The sequence below is a fragment of the Lemur catta genome, chromosome 1, assembly GCF_020740605.2.
Source record: "Lemur catta isolate mLemCat1 chromosome 1, mLemCat1.pri, whole genome shotgun sequence".
In the NCBI taxonomy this organism is placed as follows: Eukaryota; Metazoa; Chordata; class Mammalia; order Primates; family Lemuridae; genus Lemur; species Lemur catta.
The window spans coordinates 169,308,973-169,331,753 of record NC_059128.1 but is presented as its reverse complement, the minus strand read 5'-3'; the positions used below and the strand labels follow the sequence as shown (position 1 = coordinate 169,331,753).

The window sequence follows — 22,781 nt, the reverse complement described above, 5'->3', positions numbered from 1 at the left end:
AGCCTATGTTGTCCTGTGAGAGCTGAATATTAGATTTTCAGAAATTTTGCAAGCCAGTTAAACACAACATAGCTATTATAAAAAGTTAAATTATATGAGCTTAAAATTAAATAATTCATATTAAAAATAAAATAAACATTCAAAACTCATCACTTCTTATTTTACATATTGCTGTTATCTGTGCACTTGAGGTTGTTATTTACACCTTTTTTATCTGGTCTTGTACACCTTTTGTATCTGTATGATGGGAATTTGTTTTAACAGTGTACTACTGTTTGTCTCTTCCCAACTTGGTTTGGTCGTGTGAAGTTGGCTATGGTAGGAGTATGTACACCATTAAAATTAGCAAATGCTATAAATCAGGGCTTAATTTATTGTTTTGTTGATTGTCTGCAGACTTAAGAAAGTGATAAATTATTAAAAATACAGATTCAACCTAAAGGTATATCATATGATCTGTAGCCATTACATTATGCGTAACTCACAAAATTGAGGAAGTATTCTTCCAGTATTTGATAACCATTACCCAATTCAGCAGAGAAGTTGCTCACACCACTGACTAATGAGTGAAGTTCCAACAAATGTCTTTATTATTTTATTTGCACGCTGTTTGTTAAAGTGAACAAAAATAGGAACCATCTTTCATGTCAAAACTCATATTCACTTATCAGTTGCAACCATAGGTTAGATTTTGATATGAAAGTTTGGCAAAAATTATCAAATCTTTTTTTGAGAATCAATTGGCTATATGGAATTTATGCTAGAGAGTATTGTGTGTTTTATTATTGTTCACAAATTGTGTGCTACATATCCTCCATATCAGTAACATTTATAACTTACGTGTTTATAGTTTTTTGAAGAGCCAGTTGTTAAACATTTATCAGGATACCACTGACTTTCATGATTTTATAAAATGACTAAAACTCAGAAGGCTTTATTTTTTTATACTGAAGAATTAGTTTTTTGCAATTATATTTTGCGTTTATAGTTTGTATAGCAGTTGCCATTTCCACAGTCATTTCCTCTTTATTTGGAGGACTCATTTCACTCCATCTTATCTGATATTAAGCAGGGAGGATAACATTTTTGGTTTATTTAAGAGTTTTTCTGAAAGTCGGGGTATAAACCACTTTTAGTCAGCCATATAACATGAGGTAAGGAAAGTAGTGAACTGCATTGTATTTATTAATTAATTTGCTCACTAAAATAATATAACATTTTCTAGGGATTCAACTAATGAAACCACTGCCCATTCCGATGCTGGCAGCGAACTTGAAGAAACAGAGGTCAAAGGAAAAAGAAAAAGGGGTCGTCCTGGCCGGCCTCCAGTATGTATTATGCTTGTCTTTTTTGTTTCTTTAATGGTGACCATGTAATGGGCTTGATATGAGCTGTTTGTTAATTCTAGTACTTGTACTGTTAATACTTTTTAAAAATTTCACTGACACAATAGAGTTTGGAAACTTTGCTTTGTATAAATTGTCTTGGCAATGATCAGAGAAAGGAAATTATAGTATCTTTTTTTTCTCCATACTTCTACTGCAAATAAATAGTGGCCCATGTGAAGGCGTACAGGAGGTGATTAACAATGAATGAAATGTAGTTAGTAAAGATTTCCTGCTTTTCAGTTGCACTCTGATATCTTATGAGCTCCTAAGTGTGTGTTTTAGTAGTACTAGTTTGGGATTTGGGGTCTGTATCAATATACATTCCCATTGATATATGATTGAGAAGTTTAGAAGAGCTCTAGGTAACACTTCTTTGAGGGATATCTTTATGTCTTCTAAGAACATCAGTCATAATTTAAGTTTGCATAAGCTCTCAAAGATAGTAGTATCTGTGTGTCGAGAGGTTAAGGCTTATAATATTCTGTGCTTATTTTTGTAATGTTTGTTGCTATTAAATTTTTTTTCTATTTTATACAAGTTCTTATGGAAAATCTTATCATCATTTTATAGGAGACACAGTAGTATAATGAACCCCCCATATGCCCATTACCCAGCTTGAGTAGTTATCAAGTCGTGGCCAATCTTGTTTAATCTCTTCACTCCTTCTCCGTTTCTTTCCTTACCAGGTTATTTTAAATGTTATCCTAGATATCATTCTACCTGTAGATATTTCAGTATGTATTGCTAAAAAAAAATAAGGGCTTACTTTGTCTATATCTTTTTTTAATATCACCACAATATCATTATCATACCTTGACATGACAATATTATATTAACATCACCAAATAACCAGTTTTATAGTTTATAATCATGTCATGAATGTTATAATTTTTAAAATGCAGTTTGTTGATTAGAATCATGATGCAAATACAATCCAACCCTTGCAATTGTTTGTTTAACCAGTTATTGTGTATATGTCCTTTGTAGTGAGTTACTCAAGACTATTTTTTGATGTTTTTCAATCATTTTTTCTGTCAGGATTTTTAATTAGTTATATTTCCAGGCCAACCTGGAAAAAAAAGATGAAAGGAACACTTCTTCCATTTTGCTACCCACTTGCTTTTATCCCTCACTTATATTTAAGGGAAAAAATTTATGGGGGAAAAGGTATGCATTATAATCACTTTTTATATTACCTCTTTATTTGTAGAGGTATTGGTGGTACAGTAGTCCTTACAGAAACATTTTGGGAAAAGTGAAAGACTCCTGCACTTCGAAACTGGAGACTATTCTAGTTCCCATTACTACCTGGGTTTTGTTTTTTTTTTTTAGACTATAGATTACATTGCTATACTGGATATCACAGGTTATAGCTGCAGATTTGGAAATAAGACTAAACTTGCTTAAGTAGGAGAATGAACTGCTCACATAATTGCTTGCTTGAATTTGTTCTCCCCTCATTGAAAGTCTTCACTTATAGGATTCAGATTAAGTGCTATCTCCCTAAAGAGACCTTTTATTTTTTTCCCTAAAGAGAATTTATCACCCCTTCAGCAGGCTGTATTATTCCTTAGAACTTACGTAATTTTGATGTGTGTACAGCTGAATCCCTGTTATGGTGTGCTTGTTGAAAATGCTTTGTGTACCCAAATGCTTAGTTCTTTTGTGGTAGGAAATACTATTTAAATTTTAGTGAAATTACTACAACATAATCTAGTAGGTAAATAGTACATGTTCATGCTGTGTTTATAGAATTGGAAAAAATGTTGACTGGGTTAGGATAGTAACATTCTAGAGGCTTGTTTTAGTTATCCTTCAGGCCATATATTCATACTCATTAGTTCACATGGCTATCTGTACTTCCACCTAATTCAGTCAGGCCCATTTCTTTTTTGAGGAAACAACACAACTTCCTGATTTTCTACTTTGGGCTTTACACTGAGCTGGTGCTTTTTAAGTCTTTTAATCCTCACATCAGTGCCATGAAATGGGTCTTATATGCAGTTTACAGTGTAGAAAACAAAGTTAAAAAGTAGCATTTTGTCACACAGTAAGTAAATAGCAAAGCTAGGATTTGAATTCATATTCTAAACTCCCACACTGTTTCTCTTAAGGAAGCCAAAATGCCGTGCTGTTAATTAATCTTGAGAGATGTAATTGTCAGAATGATCGGATTAGAGTTCTGCTCCAGGTACCTCTTCTTCAGTGATTGGGCATTTTCTGTCAACTAGCTCCATCTTGAATAATACCAAGTTTCGACCGATAATGTTTCTGTTTTAGTTATGTTAATACTATTCATTACTTCTTTTAAAAAAGCTTTACCTATTACCTTTTATTCCATTTTAAGGGGTCTTCTTTTATCTTTGATTTTATTCATTTAGTCAAATGAAAACAAATAGTATAAGGACTTTCTCTTATGGGCAGTTTTTTAAAAATTTCTAAATTCTTAGGAGGCATCTCATTTTTAGAGATCATCTCAATATTTCCTTTTAATATGCTATTATTTCAGAGACTTTTTCTCCATTAAACCACCCTTATTTTGCAGTTGTCCTAATTAATATTTGTTGTAACTCTGCCCAAGTAACGATCTCTAAATAAGCACTATACAGTATCATATTTATAACTTTATGATTGTATTGATAAATAATGGGCAGCATATCTCTATCTACAAACATTAATCCTTTGGTGATCATATCCAATCTCATGACTAAGCTGATGTCTCCCAGAGTTACGTCGCTGTCCTCGACCTTACTTCTAGATTCTATACTCACATCCAGATGCCCATTGAGCATTTTCATTTAGTTATTTAATGGACCCAAGATGTTCAAAAACCAAACTCTCCCTGCTCACCTGTTTTCCATAATGGCAACTTCATCCCTATAGTTGCTTAGGCTATAAACGTTGGAGTCATTCATGACCCTTTTCTTTCTCAGCTTGTATTCAGTCCGTAAGCAAATCTTGTTTACTCTTTTTGCAAATTGCGTCAGTTATTCTTTAGTACAAAACAAGTCTAAGATGCCATCAGATGCTCTTTTTGCTCAAACCTGTCAGGCTTGCTTCTTGTCTCAGGACAGTTTAAGAATGTTGCTGATTTTTTCTGTCCCACATATCAACAGAGCTACTACTTCTCTTCCTTCTTATAGTTTCTGTTCACATGGCATTTTCTCATTGAGGGTTCCCCTAAAGATTATATTGCAAATTACTCATTGTTAATTGAGTAATTTGTTAATTGTTAAAGATTGCAAATTCCCACCTTTACTGATAGGACTTAACTGTTTCCCCGCACGTGTGTGTGTGTGTGTGTGTGTGTGTGTGTGTGTTTTCCTCTTTTTCCATGGAACTTAATGTCATCTAACATAGTACATTGTTTTACTTATTTATTTGCCTATTGTCTGTTTTCCCCCAAGTGTAGTGTAAGCTGCATAAAGGCAGGGATTTTTATTTAGTGTGTTTTCTGCTGTTTACTATTGTCTGACCTGCAGCAAGTGTACAGTAAACGTTTATTGGATAAATGAATGGTGTTTAATTTTGTTAAATCAGCACTTTTCCCCCCTTGGTGTTAAAAGAATATTTTTATTTTGGCATCATTCAGACACAAAAGTGTTTTAAGAATACAAAGAACTCCCACCCATCTTTCATGCAGATTGTCCAAATGTTAACATTTTACTACATATCACATCCTCTCTGTATGTGTATATGTGTATACACATACACACGTAAATATATATTTTGTATAGTATATAGGAAGATATATACCTGTTATTATTTTTGAACTGTTTTAAGAGTAAATTGCAGACATGATGCCACTTCTTATACTTTTGTGTAAATTTCCTTGCAGTCAAGGGTACTCTCCTACATAACCACAGTATAGTTATGAAAATCAAGAAAATAATGTTGATATAATAATGATCTTATCTATATACCTCATTTTAGGTATTGCCAATTGTGTAATAATTCCCTAGAGAAAAGAAAAAAAATTTATTCTGATTCAGGATCCAGTCCAGGTTTTCATGTTTCTTTTAGTTATTTATTTAAATCAGCACATCTGTAACCTAACCCATCTTTAGTCTCTGATATTATGTTTTATTAAGGATTTTGTTCTTTGTTCTGTTTAAATGAGAACCAGCACTTCTATATTCTCAGTGTTATTTAGCTTATTTGCATAGGCTGAGTAGCAGAGGTAAATAAAAACTGATATAGTTTTTATCTGTTAAATGTCTATTCATATACAAGGAATATGGAGAATATACAACAAAAGATTAACAATGAGTATGAGAAGGATAGGTTAACAAGTGCTTTTATGTATAAAAATTGAATCTTTTAAATTACTTGGTACTTTTATTTAGAATGTTGTGAATTTCATAATATTTAAATATTTTACATCGTTTTAAATGGCTAGACAGGATTCTGTATCATAATTATTTAATTGGTCCCCTATTATTGAGTATTTATGTTAAAAATTCTTAACCTATTCTGAACCATGCTGATGTAAACCATTTTGTAAATAAATTTTGCCTTAGATTCATTGCCTTTCTCATTTTATCCTAATTCCTAAAAGTAGAGTCAGTCAAAATATATGATGTTTGTTTTGAAAGCTTTTGACATGTATTATTTGTTTGCCTTTCACGTAGCAAAATATATGGCTTGTCCATCTTACCTTTCCTTATAATTATTTGCTAATTTTTAAGTGGTGAGAATTTAAATACTTTCTAAAATATTTATTTGTGTTTCTTTTGTGAATTGCCTATTATTTCCTATACTACTTTTCTATTTTTATTTTTCTAAGAAACAAATGCCTCTTTATAAAAGACTTTTTATAATTTAGGTCTACGTATTTTTATGATCACTTTTAGAAATGTGTTTATCAATTGGACTTGTATCTCCTTTCTTACACTAGCTTTGTTGTTTTATTTTCTTAATTTTTCACTTAGCGTTTTTTCCTACTGACTGGTTTTTAGTTCCGACTTCCTTAATTTTCTTAAAGGCTACCACAGTGCTCCCAGGAACACAGAATTAAAACCTGAGTCCTTGTTAAATTTCCTTATCTTCAAGTACCTCCCCTCTCTCCTATATCTATTGAAATTTCAGATCTCATGATTTTTATTTTTGATCCCACATCTGTCCATTGTTTTGTATTTCCCAAGTTCCTGTCTTTAGGGCTAACTTTATTGGCTCCTGTACTGTTACCTTCCTATCTTTACACTTTCACCTTTTCTATTTCATCCTTTTTAACACTGCTGGATTGGTATGTTTTTACTTGTTCAAAAAGCAAGCAGTGTCTTTTTATTGTGGGGCATGTTCTTCTAACCTAATTCACAACCTAATATTTTATTCTATTTCCTATTCGTAACCTTCAGCCAGTCAGGTATATCTCTCTTGTCCTTCTGTATGTGTCTTTTGCCTTCCCACTTCTGCACCATTGCTTATGGTGTTTTTTCCCCCCTAGAATCCTATTTTCTAAATTCTACCTATACTAATCTTACTAATGTTAATTTTACTAATTTTACATATCTATTAAGTCCCAACTTAGGGCTCATTCATTTGTAGAACTTTTCCTAGTTCTCAGTATTAGAAATAATCTTTCTCTTCTTAGAACCCTTCTAGCACTTCTCTTAAAGTTTCATGAAAAGCATTTTTTGTAGTTTACTATTTTATATTACAGGTATTTGTGTGTCCATCTTTTAATTGTATGTACCTAAAGGTTTTACGTTAAGCTATCCCAAAACATGTTAATGTGCATTATTTGTGAAAGGGTAAGGGTTATTTCATAGTCATAGCTTATGAAAAAAGCCAGATAAGGTACAAAAGGTAAAGAATGTTGATGTATCTTTGTTTCTTAAAACTAGGAAAACCACTGCACATTCAGACTGCAACTTATCTAGAGCTTTTGGAATAGAGTAAGTGTGAATAATTTTCCTACACAGTGGTGCTAACATTCACTTAAAATGGTTTACCAGAAATGTAGGTATACATTTAAATTAAGTAATACATAATTGTAGTAAAGAATTTGTCCTAAAGATTGTTGTAAACTCTGGAGTTAGATTACATCATTTTCACAAAAGTACAGTGAAAATTGTTTAGCTTTGTGACTTTCTAAGTATATGTAACATTTTCCATGAAATTCATTACTTAATATGTGGTAACAGGCTTTGTTTCAGGTATTTCAGGTATGTTTTCCTATATATATTCATTAGCCTTTTTTCCCTCATTGTGTCTCTTGAATTAGCTGCAGCAGTGAGCTCTAATTTCTATATTAGTAACTATGGATCATAGACATTTCATTTGCACTATTGTTTATGGGATATAAAGCACAAGTCTTCCTCCTTTACCAGCAGCTGACAAAATTGTATTACGATGTTGAAAAATATATCCTAAATATTAATACTATAAGTTCTTTGAAAGCCATGTCTGGTAGGTAGTGGCTATGATGTTGAATAGTACAGGTATAGAGAATCAGTCAGGTTCCAGTCAGAGGACAGAATTCCTGCCAGTAATTCAAAAGGAGAAAATTTAATATAAAGAATTATTAATTATTTAAAGATGTTTAATTATTAATCCTTTGGGATTTCGAAATTAAGGCAATAATGAGATACTACTATATACCTGTTAGAATGGCTGAAATCTTAAAACTTGACAATACCAATTTCCTGGCTAGTGTGTGAAGCAGCAGGATTTCTCACTCATTGCTGGTAGTATTGCAAAATGGTACAGCCACTTTGCACTACAGTTTGGCAGTTTCATATAAACCTAAACATAGTTCTACCCAACATTCTAACAATCATAGTCCTAGGTGTGTACACAACTGATTTTAAAATTATGTCCACACAAAATCCTGCTTATGAATGTTTATAACAGCTTTATGCATAATCGCTAAATGGTGGTGACCAAGATATCCACCATTAGGTAAATGTATAACAAATGTGGTACATCTATACAATGACATCTTACTTAACAATAAAAATACATTTATTTTTCAGTTACTAAAAGACATGCATGAATCTTAAAGGGAATTGTTCAAGTAAAAAATGCTAGTCTGGAAAGGCTACATATTGTGTGATTCCAGTTACAGGTTGAATATCCCTAATCTGAAAATCCAAAATACAGAATGTTCTGAAGTCCAAAGCTTTTGAGTTCCGTCATATAGCCAAGTGGAAAATTCCACAGCTGACCTCATGTGATGGGTCACAGTTAAAACACAGCCAAAACTTTGTTTATGCACAAACTTAAAAAAAAATATATTGTATAACATCACCTTCAGGTTATGCATGTAAGGTGCGTATGAAACAAATGAATTTCATGTTTGTTTAGACTTAGGTCCCATTTCTAATATAATCTTATTAAGTATGTGCAAATATTCTGAAATTTGAGAAATATCTAAAATCCAAAACATTTTTGGTGCCAAGAAGTTCAGATAAGGGATATTCAACTTGTGTATGAATATCTGGAAAGGACAAAACTATGATGATGACTAAAAAAATTAAAATTAGTGGTTGCCAAGGGAAGGGGGAGAGTTGAAGGAGTGAAGCACAGGGGATTTTTAAGGTGGTAAAACTCGTCTTTGTGATCCATAATTGTACATACATGACACAGTGCATTTGTCAAAACTCATAGAATTTTATAGAGCAAATTTTGTTATGTGTAACATACAGGATGTATATATATATATATATATATATATATATATATATATATTTTTTTTTTTTTTTTTTGAGACAAGAGTCTCACTCTGTTGCCCTGAGTAGAGTGCCATGGCATCAGCCTAGCACACAGCAACCTCAAACTCCTAGGCTCAAGCGATCCTCCTGCCTCAGCCTCCTGAGTAGCTGGGACTACAGGCGTACACCACAACGTCCAGCTAATTTTTCTATTTTTAGTAGGAACAGGGTCTCGCTCTTGCTCAGACTGGTCTCGAACTCCTGAGCTCAAGCAGTTCTCCCGCCTCAGCCTCCCAGAGTGCTAGGGTTACAGGCATGAGCCACCACACCCGACCAGGATGTATATTTTCTTCACCTTTCCACTTAGGACTCTAGAAGCAAAGATATCCGAGTAGTTAGGACCAAAACCTAGTGTCCAGATCTTTATCTCTGATATCATTCTCCATGAAAGGAACCCAGTCTCCTTATAGTACTGATGATTCTTGAACTGGGGCAGGGAATATACAAGGTCAGCCTGGTGCATCTTGTAGTGCCAAAGTTTCTGAATGCTAAAAGACAAACGAAACACCCATACATAATGATGGGATTTTGTGAAATGGACACAAGAGCCAACTGAAAGTGCTCCCAATGGCCAAAGCTAGAATAGTTTGAACAACAAAATAAAATGGTATTGAATTATAGCCCAAAGTATAAAAACAATGTTGATGAGTCCATACTGATATAAATGATTGAATAAATAAATGGGTGAGAACAGAGAAATCTCCCATGTGGGACAATTCCAAATAATTTATGTAAATACTTACCTCTTCAAGGAGGTGGAAGATAACTCCCCACCTCTTAAGTGTTGGCTATATTTAGTGATTTTCTTTCAAAGAGTATAGTGTGGAAAGAGAAAGAAAAGTAACTTTACAGTGGAGAAACTTGGGAAACATTACCTCAGCCTACTGATGAAGGTCAACATCAACAGTGATAAATTATGTTGATAGTATGTACTCTTGATATGAAGTGATATTAACAAAAATGGCACATTGCCTATCCCCTCTTCCTTCCTCAAACCCATAATCCCAGTCTAGGTAGTCATCACAAAAACATCAGACCAATCACAGGGAGGGACCTTTTAGAAAATACCTGATCAGTATTTCTGAAAACTCCTGAGATCGTCTGAAACCAGGAGAATCTGAGAAACTGTCACAGCCCAAGAGGACATTTGGGAGATGTGAAGACTAAATGTAATATGATATCCTGGATGGGCTCCTAGAATAGAAAGAAGTCATTAGGTAAAAAGTAAGAAAATCTGAATAAAGTGTGGACTTTTGTTAGTATATCAATATTAGTTCAGTAACTGTAACAAATATACTAATGTAAGATGTTAATAATAGGGGTATCTAGATGTGGAATATATGGGTATTCTCTGTACTATCTTTACAGGTTTTTGGTAAATTTAAAATTTCTAAAAAATAAAGTTTATTTAGAAAGTAAGCAATTAGCTCATTATGTATTAATTCACACAAAAATGGTTACAGGGCTGTTAACTACTAAGAGGAGTGAAAAGAGTACTGTACTATGAGGAACACAGTAATAGCAAATGTAGGGAGCAGATACATAACCAAGAAGAGAAGCCCTTCCACTGTATGCCTTGTAGTGTTCCTCTAGTACTCAATATTTACAAAGTTTAATGCTGCAGTGCATGGCAGAAGAGAAATGTTTGCAGAGTCCAGCTGCAGTATCAAAAAGCAGGACAAACAAGGGTGTTTTGGAGATGAGGGGCAATAAATTGGTAATTTGAACAGGGCTATAATGAGAATTAATTAAGTTACTCAAAAGAGTATGAGGATTAAGAAGAAAAGATGTTTAGGAGAGACTTTTGGGTAACAGTAACAGTTAAGAAATGGAGAGAAAAGATACTGAAAGGAAAGGAAGAATATCATGTGGCCTGTTAAGAGAGTTTCAAGAAATGTCTGTTGTATTTAGCAACACTGATGTCATTGGTCAGTTTGATGAAGCAGCAACCATAGGTTAAGTTTATATATGAATGAATGAAATTCATGGGAAAATACATAGAGTGACTGCAAACAATTTTGTTCAAATTACCATTGGCTCTAAAGATGAGACGTAGATAGGGTGGTAGCTAGCATTACGTTTTTAAAAAAAATTAGAGGTAGGAAAAAGTATGTTAATTGAAGAGTGTAAACTCCATTAGGGCAGGAATGTTTTATCTGTTTTGTTTATTACTATATTCCAGGTACCTAGAATGGTTCCAAATATATTCAGTGGATATTTGTTGCACAACTTAGAAATACTTCAGAACTTCAGTAGAAGTTGAATATATAGCATTTCCCAGGAATATTTTATTGAACAAGGTTTCTGAGAAAGCAGGAGAATAGGGAGGAAGGTATGAAGAAAGAAATGTCAAGAGAGGGCACGGTTAAAATGTTCAGCACTGGCATTATTATTATACAAAATACTAAGTGAATTTTTTAAACTTTATTTTCATACCTTATATATGTGAACTTATGTTTTGCTGTTTGCGATTTTTTTTAATCACTGAGAACAAATTGTAACGCTTCTTTTGGTTGGGGATTATATCTCTTATCTGCAGCAGTGTTAAATACCTTTCATAGGATGAAACATAATTTAAGATCATTTTATATAAAGCAAAGTAAGCCCACATTGAATGTAATTTTTGTTTATCTTTTTATTCAGTCTACAAATAAGAAACCTCGAAAATCTCCAGGTGAGAAGAGCAGAATTGAAGCTGGCGTTAGAGGAACAGGCCGTGGAAGAGCTAATGGGCACCCTCAACAGAATGGTGAAGGGGAGCCTGTCACATTATTTGAGGTGGTCAAATTGGGAAAAAGTGCAATGCAGGTAAATTTTAAATGTTTTTATTTCATGTATAAAGCAATAGAGTCAATAACCTATGTGGAATCTGTTAGTGTATATGTTGGCCCTTTATATACTCTTGTTGATTGTGTAATCAAGAAGTTTATTTTTAAAGGTCTTTGTTTTGGTTTGCTTTGTAAAGAGCATCAAGAAAAGCATTTTGTTTAATAGTAAGATAACTGTGTTAAGTAAAAAGACGTATATATAGTAGGAGCTGCCCAAGAGAATTTTTATTGCCTTGATGTTTTTTTAGAATTTGATTTAATATAAGTAACCCATGTTAGTATTACAGAGTATTTGAAAGAGGAAAGGATATAAAAGAGCATTCTTTGGTAGTGAATTAGAAATAACCACAATAATCATTTCATGATTATTTTTTGTATATATGTGATCATTTATAACTTTACTCTCCAATCTCTCCTCATTTACTCAACGAATATTAAGTATTCTGAAAGAATACAATTTTATTGTCTTACTAATTCATTATGAGAATGAACCATAATTATTTTGTTAATCCTTTAGAATGTCTTTACATTTTTTCACTAATATAAAATTTATTCATTCTTTATATTTATATCTCTGCATCTTTTTTATTTTAAAATACTAGAGGTGGAATTATTTGGCTAAAGGGTATTTTTAAACTGTGTGATACATAAATAACCATATTTTTCTCCAAAGAATTATACTAGTTTACCTTTCACCATAACTGTAGCAGGATACCCACATTTCCATGTACCAGTGCTAGCAATTGGGTATTTTATATTTAAGAATTATTCAATAACATAGGTGAAAAATAATAATTCACTATTATTTTTATTAGCATTTCTTTGCTCACCAGTGATTACCAATATATTAAATTTTTTTATTTCATATGTGCTCATTTTTTATTTCATTTTCAATTTCCATTTGAAAATTGTTTACGTAGTTTATGAAGCAATTACTTTTAGAACTAAAACAGGCAACTTTTCATTATTATACTTTCTATTTTTAATCTGTATTTATGTTTGAAGCCCGTAAGGGCATTTAGTGTTCATTATTTTTTGTGTATGTTACCAGCTTGATGTGTTCAAGGGTCTTGGAATTTGTGTGGGGAAGGAGGGAGGTACAGTAGTAGGATGATGCTAAATGGCAAAACAAATTAGGGAGTTTCCAGTGATCCAAAGAAATGGATGACAATCTGTAAATAACATTAAGTATAATGGAAAAATAGATCTGTGAGCTTTAGCCATTAAACTTGACACTTTCTTCATTATACTTTAATAGAAGAATTGTTCAGCTATAGAAGTATTAATTTTTGAGCTCTACTTTATTGCTTCCCACCTTTAGTTAGAAACACCAACAAGCAGAAAAATGAGGAAAATGAATTGGTTTTTTTTTTTTAAAGATAGGGTCTTACTGTGTTGCCTGGGATAGAGTACTACAGTGGCCTCAACATAGTTCACTGCATCCTCAAACTCCTGGGCTCAACCTGTCCTCCTGCTGAGCCTCCCAAATTGTTAGGAATACAGGTGTGAGCCACTGTGCCTAACCAAAAAATGAATTTTTATATAAAATTCTGACAATTACATTTCATTATTTTGCTTTCACTTTTTCATGTTAAACTTTATTTTACCAGATATTTGTCTCTGTAAAGATAATTTTAGTGCATATGGTATTAAAGCTGTATACCAGCTTTTATTTAATGTGAACAAAATTCTATCATCTTCTATATTTGAAATAAAACACTGACCCAAAGTAAGTTTTTTCGCTTTCATCCACTGTTTTATTCTTCATTCCGATTACTCTTTCCTGAGCATACTGTTTTATACTGTCACTCTTCTGCTTAAAAATCTTTGGGTCCTTATTTTTTGAAAGATAATTATTAATTGTCAGGACCTTGGTGCCTTCTATAATCTGATTTTAACTCACTTTTCAACTCTTTCTTATTATTCCTTAATTGAAGTTCACTCCAAACATTTTTGGTTTACTTTGTTGTAATTTTCTATTATTCATATTATTTTTTCCCCTTACTGGCTGTATTCAGGTTCATTTATAAACTTCCGTAATTTTTGTTTTTCATTGAACACTGTATTTTGGGCATTTTTTTTTTTCTATGAATTTACCTTCTGATTTGTGTAGTACTTCATAAAACAGCTGGGCCATGATTTATTTAACCAGTTTTTATTTGGATTGTTTACAGTGTTATTGCATTTAAAATAGTGCTCTTTTGAATATTCTTATATATTCACCTGAAATGTCTATGTGGAAATGTTTCATAACATACATTCTTGAAAATGGTTGCTGAGCAAAAGGAATGCATGTTTAAAAAATTGATAAGGATCTTTCATCAACAGTGGCACAGAAATTTCACTGTTTATTACGTCCTCACTTCAAATATAGAATAATGATAGATAAAATATTAAAAAGAGAGTAAAGCTGGGTACGGTGATGCATACCGGTAGTCCCAGCTACTTGGAAGGCTGTAACAGAAGGATTGCTTGAGCCCAGGAGTTCGAGGCTAGCCTGGGCAACATAATGAGACCCCTTCTCATTATTGCCCCTTACCATGGTAAGATGGTTAAAAAAAATTTTTTTTTTAGAGGAGAGAGAGAATCCAAGCAAACATCAGTGAGTTTAGAAGCAAACTAAATATTTTTCTGGATTGTGTGGATTAAAACTACAAAGTAATGAACACGATTGGGTTTAGGGTAGAGAAGCAGATATTTGTAGCCAGGAGTTTTACTTTTGTGTGTTTAAAGGACTAGCAGTGTTTCATAAAGAGCAGGGAAATAAAGTCAGGCCTATTACGTGAAGCAGGGCTTTACAGAAGTCTTCCTACTTATAAAGGAGGCTGAAGAAAGCTACTGATAACTACTGGCTTATGTTTAGGGTAATTATATATCTGAAGTTGTCCTTGAGACTCCCAGTTATGTTTATTGTTTATATAGTTATTTATAGAGACTCCTTTAATACTCAAAAGGGTACTGTTAATAGTTTGGATGGTGATTTATATTAAAACCCCACTTACAGGAAATCAGAGGTTGAGGGAAGAGAGAAGACAGACATAGAGTTCTTATGATTGGCAACCGAGTTGAAATATATGCTCACTTGGTTGGTGACTAGTTCTGTAAAAATTCCCAATGTTGAAATGCAAATTAAAACCACAGTAAGATACCTCCATACCCCTGCCAGAATGGTCATTATTATACACTGTTGATGGGAATGTAAACTAGTACAACCTCTGTGGAAAACAGTATGGAGATTCCTCGGAGTAGTAAAAGTAGACCTACTGTTTGATCCAGCAATTTCACCGCTGGGTATCTACTTAAAGGTAAAGAAGCCATTTTACAAAAAAGACACCTGCACCCAAATGGTTATCGCAGTAAAATTCACAGTTGCAAAGATGTGGAATCAACGTAAGGGTATATCAACTGATAAGTGGATAAGGAAAATGTAGCATGTGACAGACAGACGGGGACACACACACACACACACGGAGTACTACTGAGCCATAAAAGGGAATGATATATAATGTCTTTTGCAGCAACTTGGTGGAACTGAAGACCATTATCCTAAGTGAAGTATCTCAAAAACGGTAAAACAAATACACTTATAAGTGGAAGCTAAATGAAGGGTATATATGGTCATAAAGTGGTGTAATGGACATTGAAAATTAAGAAAGCAGAAGGTTGAGGGGGGAGTGAAGGATAAAAATCTACCTATTAGGTACAGTGTACACCATTCTGTTGATTGATACACTAAAAGTCCTGATTTGAGCATGATACAATCCATCCATGTAACAAAAATTACTTGTACCCCCTAAATTTATTGAAATTAAAAAATGTATATATTCCCAATGTTAGGTAAGGAAGTTTCAAGCCCACATTATATGATCTGGTTCTGCAATGGAGTGCTCAGCATGAGTAGAAATAGTCACAGAAAAGTTAGAGGGGAGGGGTAGGTCTAAAAGAAAGAAATAAGTATGCTAAAGATGCTAGAAGGATGGAAGAATAAACTCTAATACAAAATAGGGAATAAATCAAACAAGAATAGGTAGATATGAAAAAGGACCAGTCTCAAAATTGAAAATAAATTGTTTGAGTAAAAAACTCAGTAAGTTTAAGTTTTACTCAGGAAAGATGCTACATTAGATGCCATCAGAAGGAGAATTCAAGAATTGGCATTCATTAGGTATTCACTTAGAATGTAATGCAGATAAATAAAGAAGTAAGAAAATATCAAAGAGCTGTTTAGAGACTTTGGTGTGGATCGAAGAATTCCAAAATATGTTGGGAAGAGATCAGAGAAAAAAAAAGAGAGACAGTTTTTGAAGAGATAATTTTGGAGAAATTTCCAGACACATTTTCTCAGATCCAAAGTTTGTTCAAAGGAGTGAAGAAGATAAGTGAAAATAATTACATAGCTATGAATAGTATGGTATAACTGTGGAATGTTGAGGAAATCTTGAAAGATTTCATCAAAGAATGTCTGATCCTTTTCTTTCACTACAGTGTGGTTAATGTTGAAATACATAATTAAATAAATTCCCCTTACCAAATTGCATTATACTTGGAAGTATAAAAAGGTGCTTTTAAATAACTTGTATTAAATAGGAAATATGCAGTTGAAATATGAATGTTAGTGAAAGTAACGTTAGTGAGAATGTTGTAGCCAGCTAAATCACCACTAGTCTTTTAAGTGCATTAATGTTAAGTGAAAGCAGTAAAAACTAGAAAAAGAAAAACAGTAAACCCAAAGTAATTAGGAAGAAAAGAATAATAAAAGTAGAAGTGGAAATTAAATAGAAAAAAATGGTAGAATAGGTCAACTAACTCCAAGTATTTGAATTTAATAAATTTTTAAGACCTGGAGGTTTTATCTTAGGAATCCAAAAATGGTTTAACATTAGAGAATCTTTTAGTATAATGTATCAAATAATCATATTATAGGAGAAAAACCCTATACCTGAATTGATGTAGAATGTTTAGGAAAATTATGTGATAAAATATAGCCAATATTCATGATAAAAAAAAAACTATTAATGAATTAGGAAGAAGAGGGAACTTCCTTAGCATGATAAAGAGTGTCTCCCTCAAACTTGCAGCTCAGATCATGTCATTTTTAACGTTGAAGTTTAGATGTATTTCTAGCACCGAGCATTGTCACTACTACTGTTCAATACTGGAACCAGTAGCTAATGCACTGAAACAAAAAAAAAAAAAAAAAGGAAAAAAGAAAGAAGAGTTTTAACAATTGATATGAAAGATGAGCAAGTATCCATATAGGCAGAGGATACAATTGTCTGTGTTGAAGCTTCGAGAGAAGCTATAGACTGTTAGAACTAAAGAGAGTATTCGGCAAAGTTCCTTGGTAGAAAATTCACAGTAAAAAAAAAATCATTTAGATATCAGATATGAAAGAAGAAGAATTAAAAGCAATAGTTTTCTGTGTTCAATGATGACCGATTAGAAAAAGTAATTGGAAACAAGACCCGAGTCAAAATAGAAATAAAATCAATGAGAAACTAAAGAAAAATCTAATAAAATTTTGGGTGAAACAGAATAAAAGACTATTTTATACCCATCATATTGAGTAACATAAAAAAGGCTTGACTATACCAAGAGTCTGTGAGGCTATAGAGCAGCAGCTATGAGAGTACAAATCTGTATAACTCCTTTGGAGAAAATTTTGGTAATATCAAGAACAGCTGAGTGACCTACTATCCAGATTTCATTCATTTGGTAAATATTTAAGGATTGCCTACACTGTGGGAGCCACTTTTCTTTTTCCTTTTTTTTTCTTTACTAAGAGCACAGCACTAAAGAAAAGCCATTTAATTCCTAGATATTACCTCTAGAGAATTTTTTTGTATGTTTAGAAAAGGCATATATATATATATATATATATATAGGAATGTTTATTGCTGCTTTGTAGTAGTAGAAAAAATAGTAAAAAGCCCATATTTCTGTAAACAGTATAATTGATAAATAAAATGTGGTGTATTTAAACACTTAAATTCTCTATAGTACCATAATGGATAAATTTTAGAAATGCATTTTAAGGGACCAATGCAAGGTGTAGAATGATGCATAACTCATGAAGCTCTAAAGTGTAAACACATATATAAGATTATCTAACACCACATTTTTGATATTGGTTACTTTTTGAGAAGATAGAAGGAATTGGACCACAAAGGTATATATAGTATACAGGAATACAGATATTGTGGGTTTGGTTTCAGACCACCATGATAAAGATAGTCATCCAATTTTTCTGGCTTCTTAGTGCATATAAAAGTTATGTTTCCACTATACTGTATTCTATTATTTGTGCAATAGCATTATGTCTAAAAAAAAAGTACATACTTTAATTAAAAAATACTTTTTCGCTAAAAAATGCTAATGGTCATTTGGGCCTTCAGTGAGTCATCATCTTTTTACTGGTGGGATGTCTTGCCTGGATGTTGATGGTTGCTGACTGATAAGGGCAATTGCTGAAGGTTGGGGTAGCTGTGGCAGTTTCTTAAAGTAAGATAACAATGAAATTTGCTACATCAGTTGATTCTTCCTCCCACGAAAGATTTCTCTGTAGTATGCAATGCTACTTGAATAGCATTTTACCCACAGTAGAACTTCTTTCAAAATTGGAGCCAGTCCTCTCAAACCTTGCCACTGCTTTATCAACTAAGTTTAATGTAATCTTCTAAATCCTTTGTGGTCATTTCAGCAACATTGACAGCATCTTCATCAGTAGTAGGTGTTAGGTAGGCAATAGCAGAGGACGTTTCTTAATGTAGAAATAGGAAATGCAAAGGTGAAATCTATGCCCTGACCATAGAGGACATAGATGCCCTGGTAAAAATAGAGCTAAGGGAGAGACGATTGAATGTTTTGACATTTTGTGAAATTGATGACATTTTAGAAAGAAAATGGCCATATTTTCATTTTTAGAAATACCTTTCTGGGAGCAATTTAGATGATCTGGTGGGGTAGTTAAGGCTGGAATCAGGGAGACCAGTTAGAAGGCTCCCCCCCCCCTTTGATCCAATTGGGAAGTAATGAAAGTTCAAATTTATAAAGGGTCAGTGAGGATAGAGAGTAAGTGACAGCAACAGATTCAACAAATAGTAAGGCTGTGGAATCATTCTGAAAGGTGAGAAAGAGGAAGGAATCTAAGATGATCCCTAGTTTGATTTGGTAGTATTCACTGAAAGAAAGTTTGTATTAGAGGATAGGTGTGGGAGGATGGCTATGAGAATAGCCATGGTTTGGACACTTTGACTCTTAGGTTTATGACACTAAATACATGTTGCATTTTAGAATATTCAAGCTATTTAGCTTAACAGGTATTTTTTTGCTTTGGTAGTTATAAATTGGTAAGCACTTAAATGAATGTCTGTAATCCATTAGTACTTCCATTTGTACCCCTTGATGTCAACTAAAAAAGTTGGATGATAGTTCATTCATTCAACAAAAATTCATTGAAAGCTCATTCTTTCAGGCATTGGATTAGGTGCAAAGGATACCATATGAACTAAAACTCGCTTGACCCTTCTCTTCAAGTACTTTCCAATCTTGGAAGAAGAAATTGTCCATACTGATCAAATGATCTGTTAACATATAGTTACAAACTGTTGATTAATGCTGTGCAAATTCCCTTTGGTCTTATTGTAGTGATAACAGCTTGTGTGAATATGGTGTCAGCATACAAATGAAGTATACTTAGTGAGACAGTTTGGTCTTCTGTTTGCTTTTGACAACCACCTCTGAAAGTAAAATTGATTTTGTCCATTTAAGTATGATTGGGAAAAGAGATAGGTCTCTGAGGGGATAGTCTGTTATCAATCATTCTCTCTCCCTTAGAGAGGAAGCTTTGTTCTGGTGTCAAAGAAAAGTATGGGCTTTTTATAGTCACATTGATTTCTTCTAGTCTCCAAATTATAAATGGGTTAGATGCCAAATCTCTTCATATCAAGTGTAGAGGAATTCTCCCCCAATATTTAGCTGGACTTGAGTTTTACTCTCTGACTACACCAAGGAAAGTGAAAGTAGTTATGGGCTTATTTAAATCTCACCTGTTAACTTGTGTTTGAACTGACAGTTATATAGTGACTCTTACAGGAAGTAAGTATGCTTTTCTGCGCCATTAATAGAATGGATAAAAATGTTTATAATAATTTTCTAATGTTCATTGGTTGTAAAGCTTAAAAGTTTCAAGAATTATTATAATGGCTGAAAAATATCTAAGGATTTAATTATGAAAAAAAGCTACTGAGACATTAAAGGAGAGAACGAATGTACTATTGACTGAAATGAAACTTTATGACAAAGATGGGCAGGAGACTTTAAAGGACAGAAATACTGCAATGAAGATGAGAAGTAAAACCTTACAGAACTAAGCAAATAAAAGTACTTGAATAGAATTAATCAATACATGAGAGTGTAATACAGGAAATGTATTAATAGTTGTAACTGCTTACAGTGTAAAATATTGGATGCAGGATTTAAAATCATAAAATATTCTAAACATTTAGATTATTTGCCTCAGGATAAAAGTGGAAAACTGAAATAACAGTTGTTTAAACAAGATAAAAATTTATTTTTCTCATATGTAAAAGGTCACAGATATGTGGTCTTTTATGTGGGGACAGGTGGATTGTGAAATAATTGAAATTGTTAATGTTTTAATAATCATTACAGTATATATAATCATAACTTCAGCAGCTATACATTTTGATGTTTTTCAAAAATGGATTTTCCATTTAAATAAGGAAGAAGCTGCTAAGGCAATACACTTTCATCAAACTCTAGGTCCATATTCCAAGCCCTCTGAATTATCCTCCTGGTCTTGTCCAGTTTTCATTCCTCTAGCCTGACCCTGGTGAGGAATCTGAGCCTAATGCTCTTACTAGTGGTGAAGGCCAGCCATGTCTCACTCCATGGCTACCATCAACAAGTTAATGGTATGGGTTGGGGTAAGGTGAGGGGCAGTAGGAGTTCTACTGGTCTCAGGCACTGAGCTCTTTGAGATGAACTGTTCCACTCTAGATCCCTTATTTTCTGGTGAAAAGACGTGCTTCAGTGGCCAGGGATATGTATCCTTTCTGGATATGATTTCCTATACAACCCCAACTTTGGTAGAAAGGGTATTTGAAGGCCCACCGATACAACCAGATATCACTGTGTTGGGTGAATCTAATGGACATCCACAATTTGGTAAAGGAAGACCTGAGCCTACAACACAACACCCTTGCCACAAATCATTATTGCCGGATGTCTATGCCTTTAAACTCAGAGAAGCTCTGAGTCGCTCTTTTGTGACTGTTACTGACTACATTCTAAGTACAGGGTGGTTGTATACTATAAGCAGCCCATCATCTATGTTAAGGTGTAGCAGAACAACTTTCAGAAGATTGTTGATGAGTTGGATATTGCTAGCTCTGCCTATTTTGTGAGGAAGCCTAGCGATGAATCACTCTCCCAGAACTGTGGCTGTCTCAATATGCAGTTGTGTGGAGGCTCCTTTCTGGTCATTTCTACATGGATAAGAAATTCACCCCTACTACCAACCACCATGAAACATTTGGCAGTTAGCTTCACTGTTGTCATTGTAGTGGTCGTTGTTGCTGGCATTGCAGTTCTGGTAATCACCATCAGAAGGAAGTTGGGGAAGTACATGAAGATAGAGATCAAGAATTGGGACAGTTGACTATATGGCCAAGCATAGGTCTGTATTAGGGAAGGTATGAAGGTAGGGCTAAGGATCAGTTCAAGGTGAAACTTGATTCTTGTCCAAGGCAAGTGTTTCCTCCATTATCATCCACGACTTCTCTTCCCCTCTCTCCTTTCATCCTTCAGTTTAATAGTTCAGACCCTGGGCTACCTGTCTTCCTTCATGTCCCAACTTCTCTGAAGAACTTTTTCTAATATTCCCTCTTCCTCTTGGTCCAGGGACATGAAATCCCATGCTAGAATTAAGCAAAGGCAGACACAAGAGATCTCCATTGAATTATGTCTTTGATGAAGTGTAAAATAAAATGTTAAGATGATACCCCAGAATCATTTCAGAGTGTTGGACTACCTTTTGAAGGTTTAAATGAATTTGGATGAGGAATAGTGCTTTCCTTTCTTACATTTAAGTTTTTTTGATTACGTCTATCTAGTTAACAATGAAATATTAGCATTGTCATCCTGAATTATCTACTTTATATAGTGGTCATCTTGTTGAAAAGAAAATCTGGCTTTGTTTGGACTTGCACAATAGCCATATTTATTGTCTGTTATACCACCAATGCATGTGCTTCATTTCTCACTTAAAAGGGAATCTTATTTCTTCTGCCTAAACAATCTTTTTTTCTTTTGTGAAGAGGAGACTCCATCTAGAAACTGCCAGTGTTTTCTTTTTTTTTTAAGTAAATTTTAAAAAAATTTTTTATAAATAGAGATGGGGTCTCCCTCTTGCTCAGGTTGATCTTAAACTCCTGAGCTCAAGCCAGAAATTGTCAGTGTTTACTCTTCAGCTCACCGTCATTACAGCTGGTATTAGTAATGTTTTATTATATAAAAATATTTGTACATATTTTGTCTTTGATAATTTTGTTATGACTTCCTTAATATAACAGGGCTAATGAAATATAGTAAAATGTATGAGGAAAGCATAAAGCAAAAGATAAGAGTTTGAATTTGGGTTAGATTATGGAAAAAACAAACAAACAAACAAAACCAGTACAACTTGTTTTTTGGTCCTGGTAAAAGGTCCTGCGTCAGAGGGAATAAATGAAACTTCACAAATACTAATTGGATAAACAAAATAATTACATCAGTCAATTCATTATGAAGCTGGGTCACATGTCTTAGAATTGATTAATTAATTTGAT

General features: G+C 33.4%; 1 protein-coding gene across 1 annotated transcript in view; it reads left to right on the top strand.

Annotated features, from left to right (window-relative positions):
- The window catches only part of STAG1 (stromal antigen 1), a 342,007-nt gene that overhangs the window by 107,893 nt on the left and 211,333 nt on the right, over nucleotides 1-22,781 (top strand). Inside the window, exons 3-4 of the mRNA XM_045539117.1 lie at nucleotides 1,226-1,328; nucleotides 11,747-11,911. Of these exons, the coding sequence (XP_045395073.1) occupies nucleotides 1,226-1,328; nucleotides 11,747-11,911 (268 nt within the window). The remainder of the gene's footprint in view (nucleotides 1-1,225; nucleotides 1,329-11,746; nucleotides 11,912-22,781) is intronic.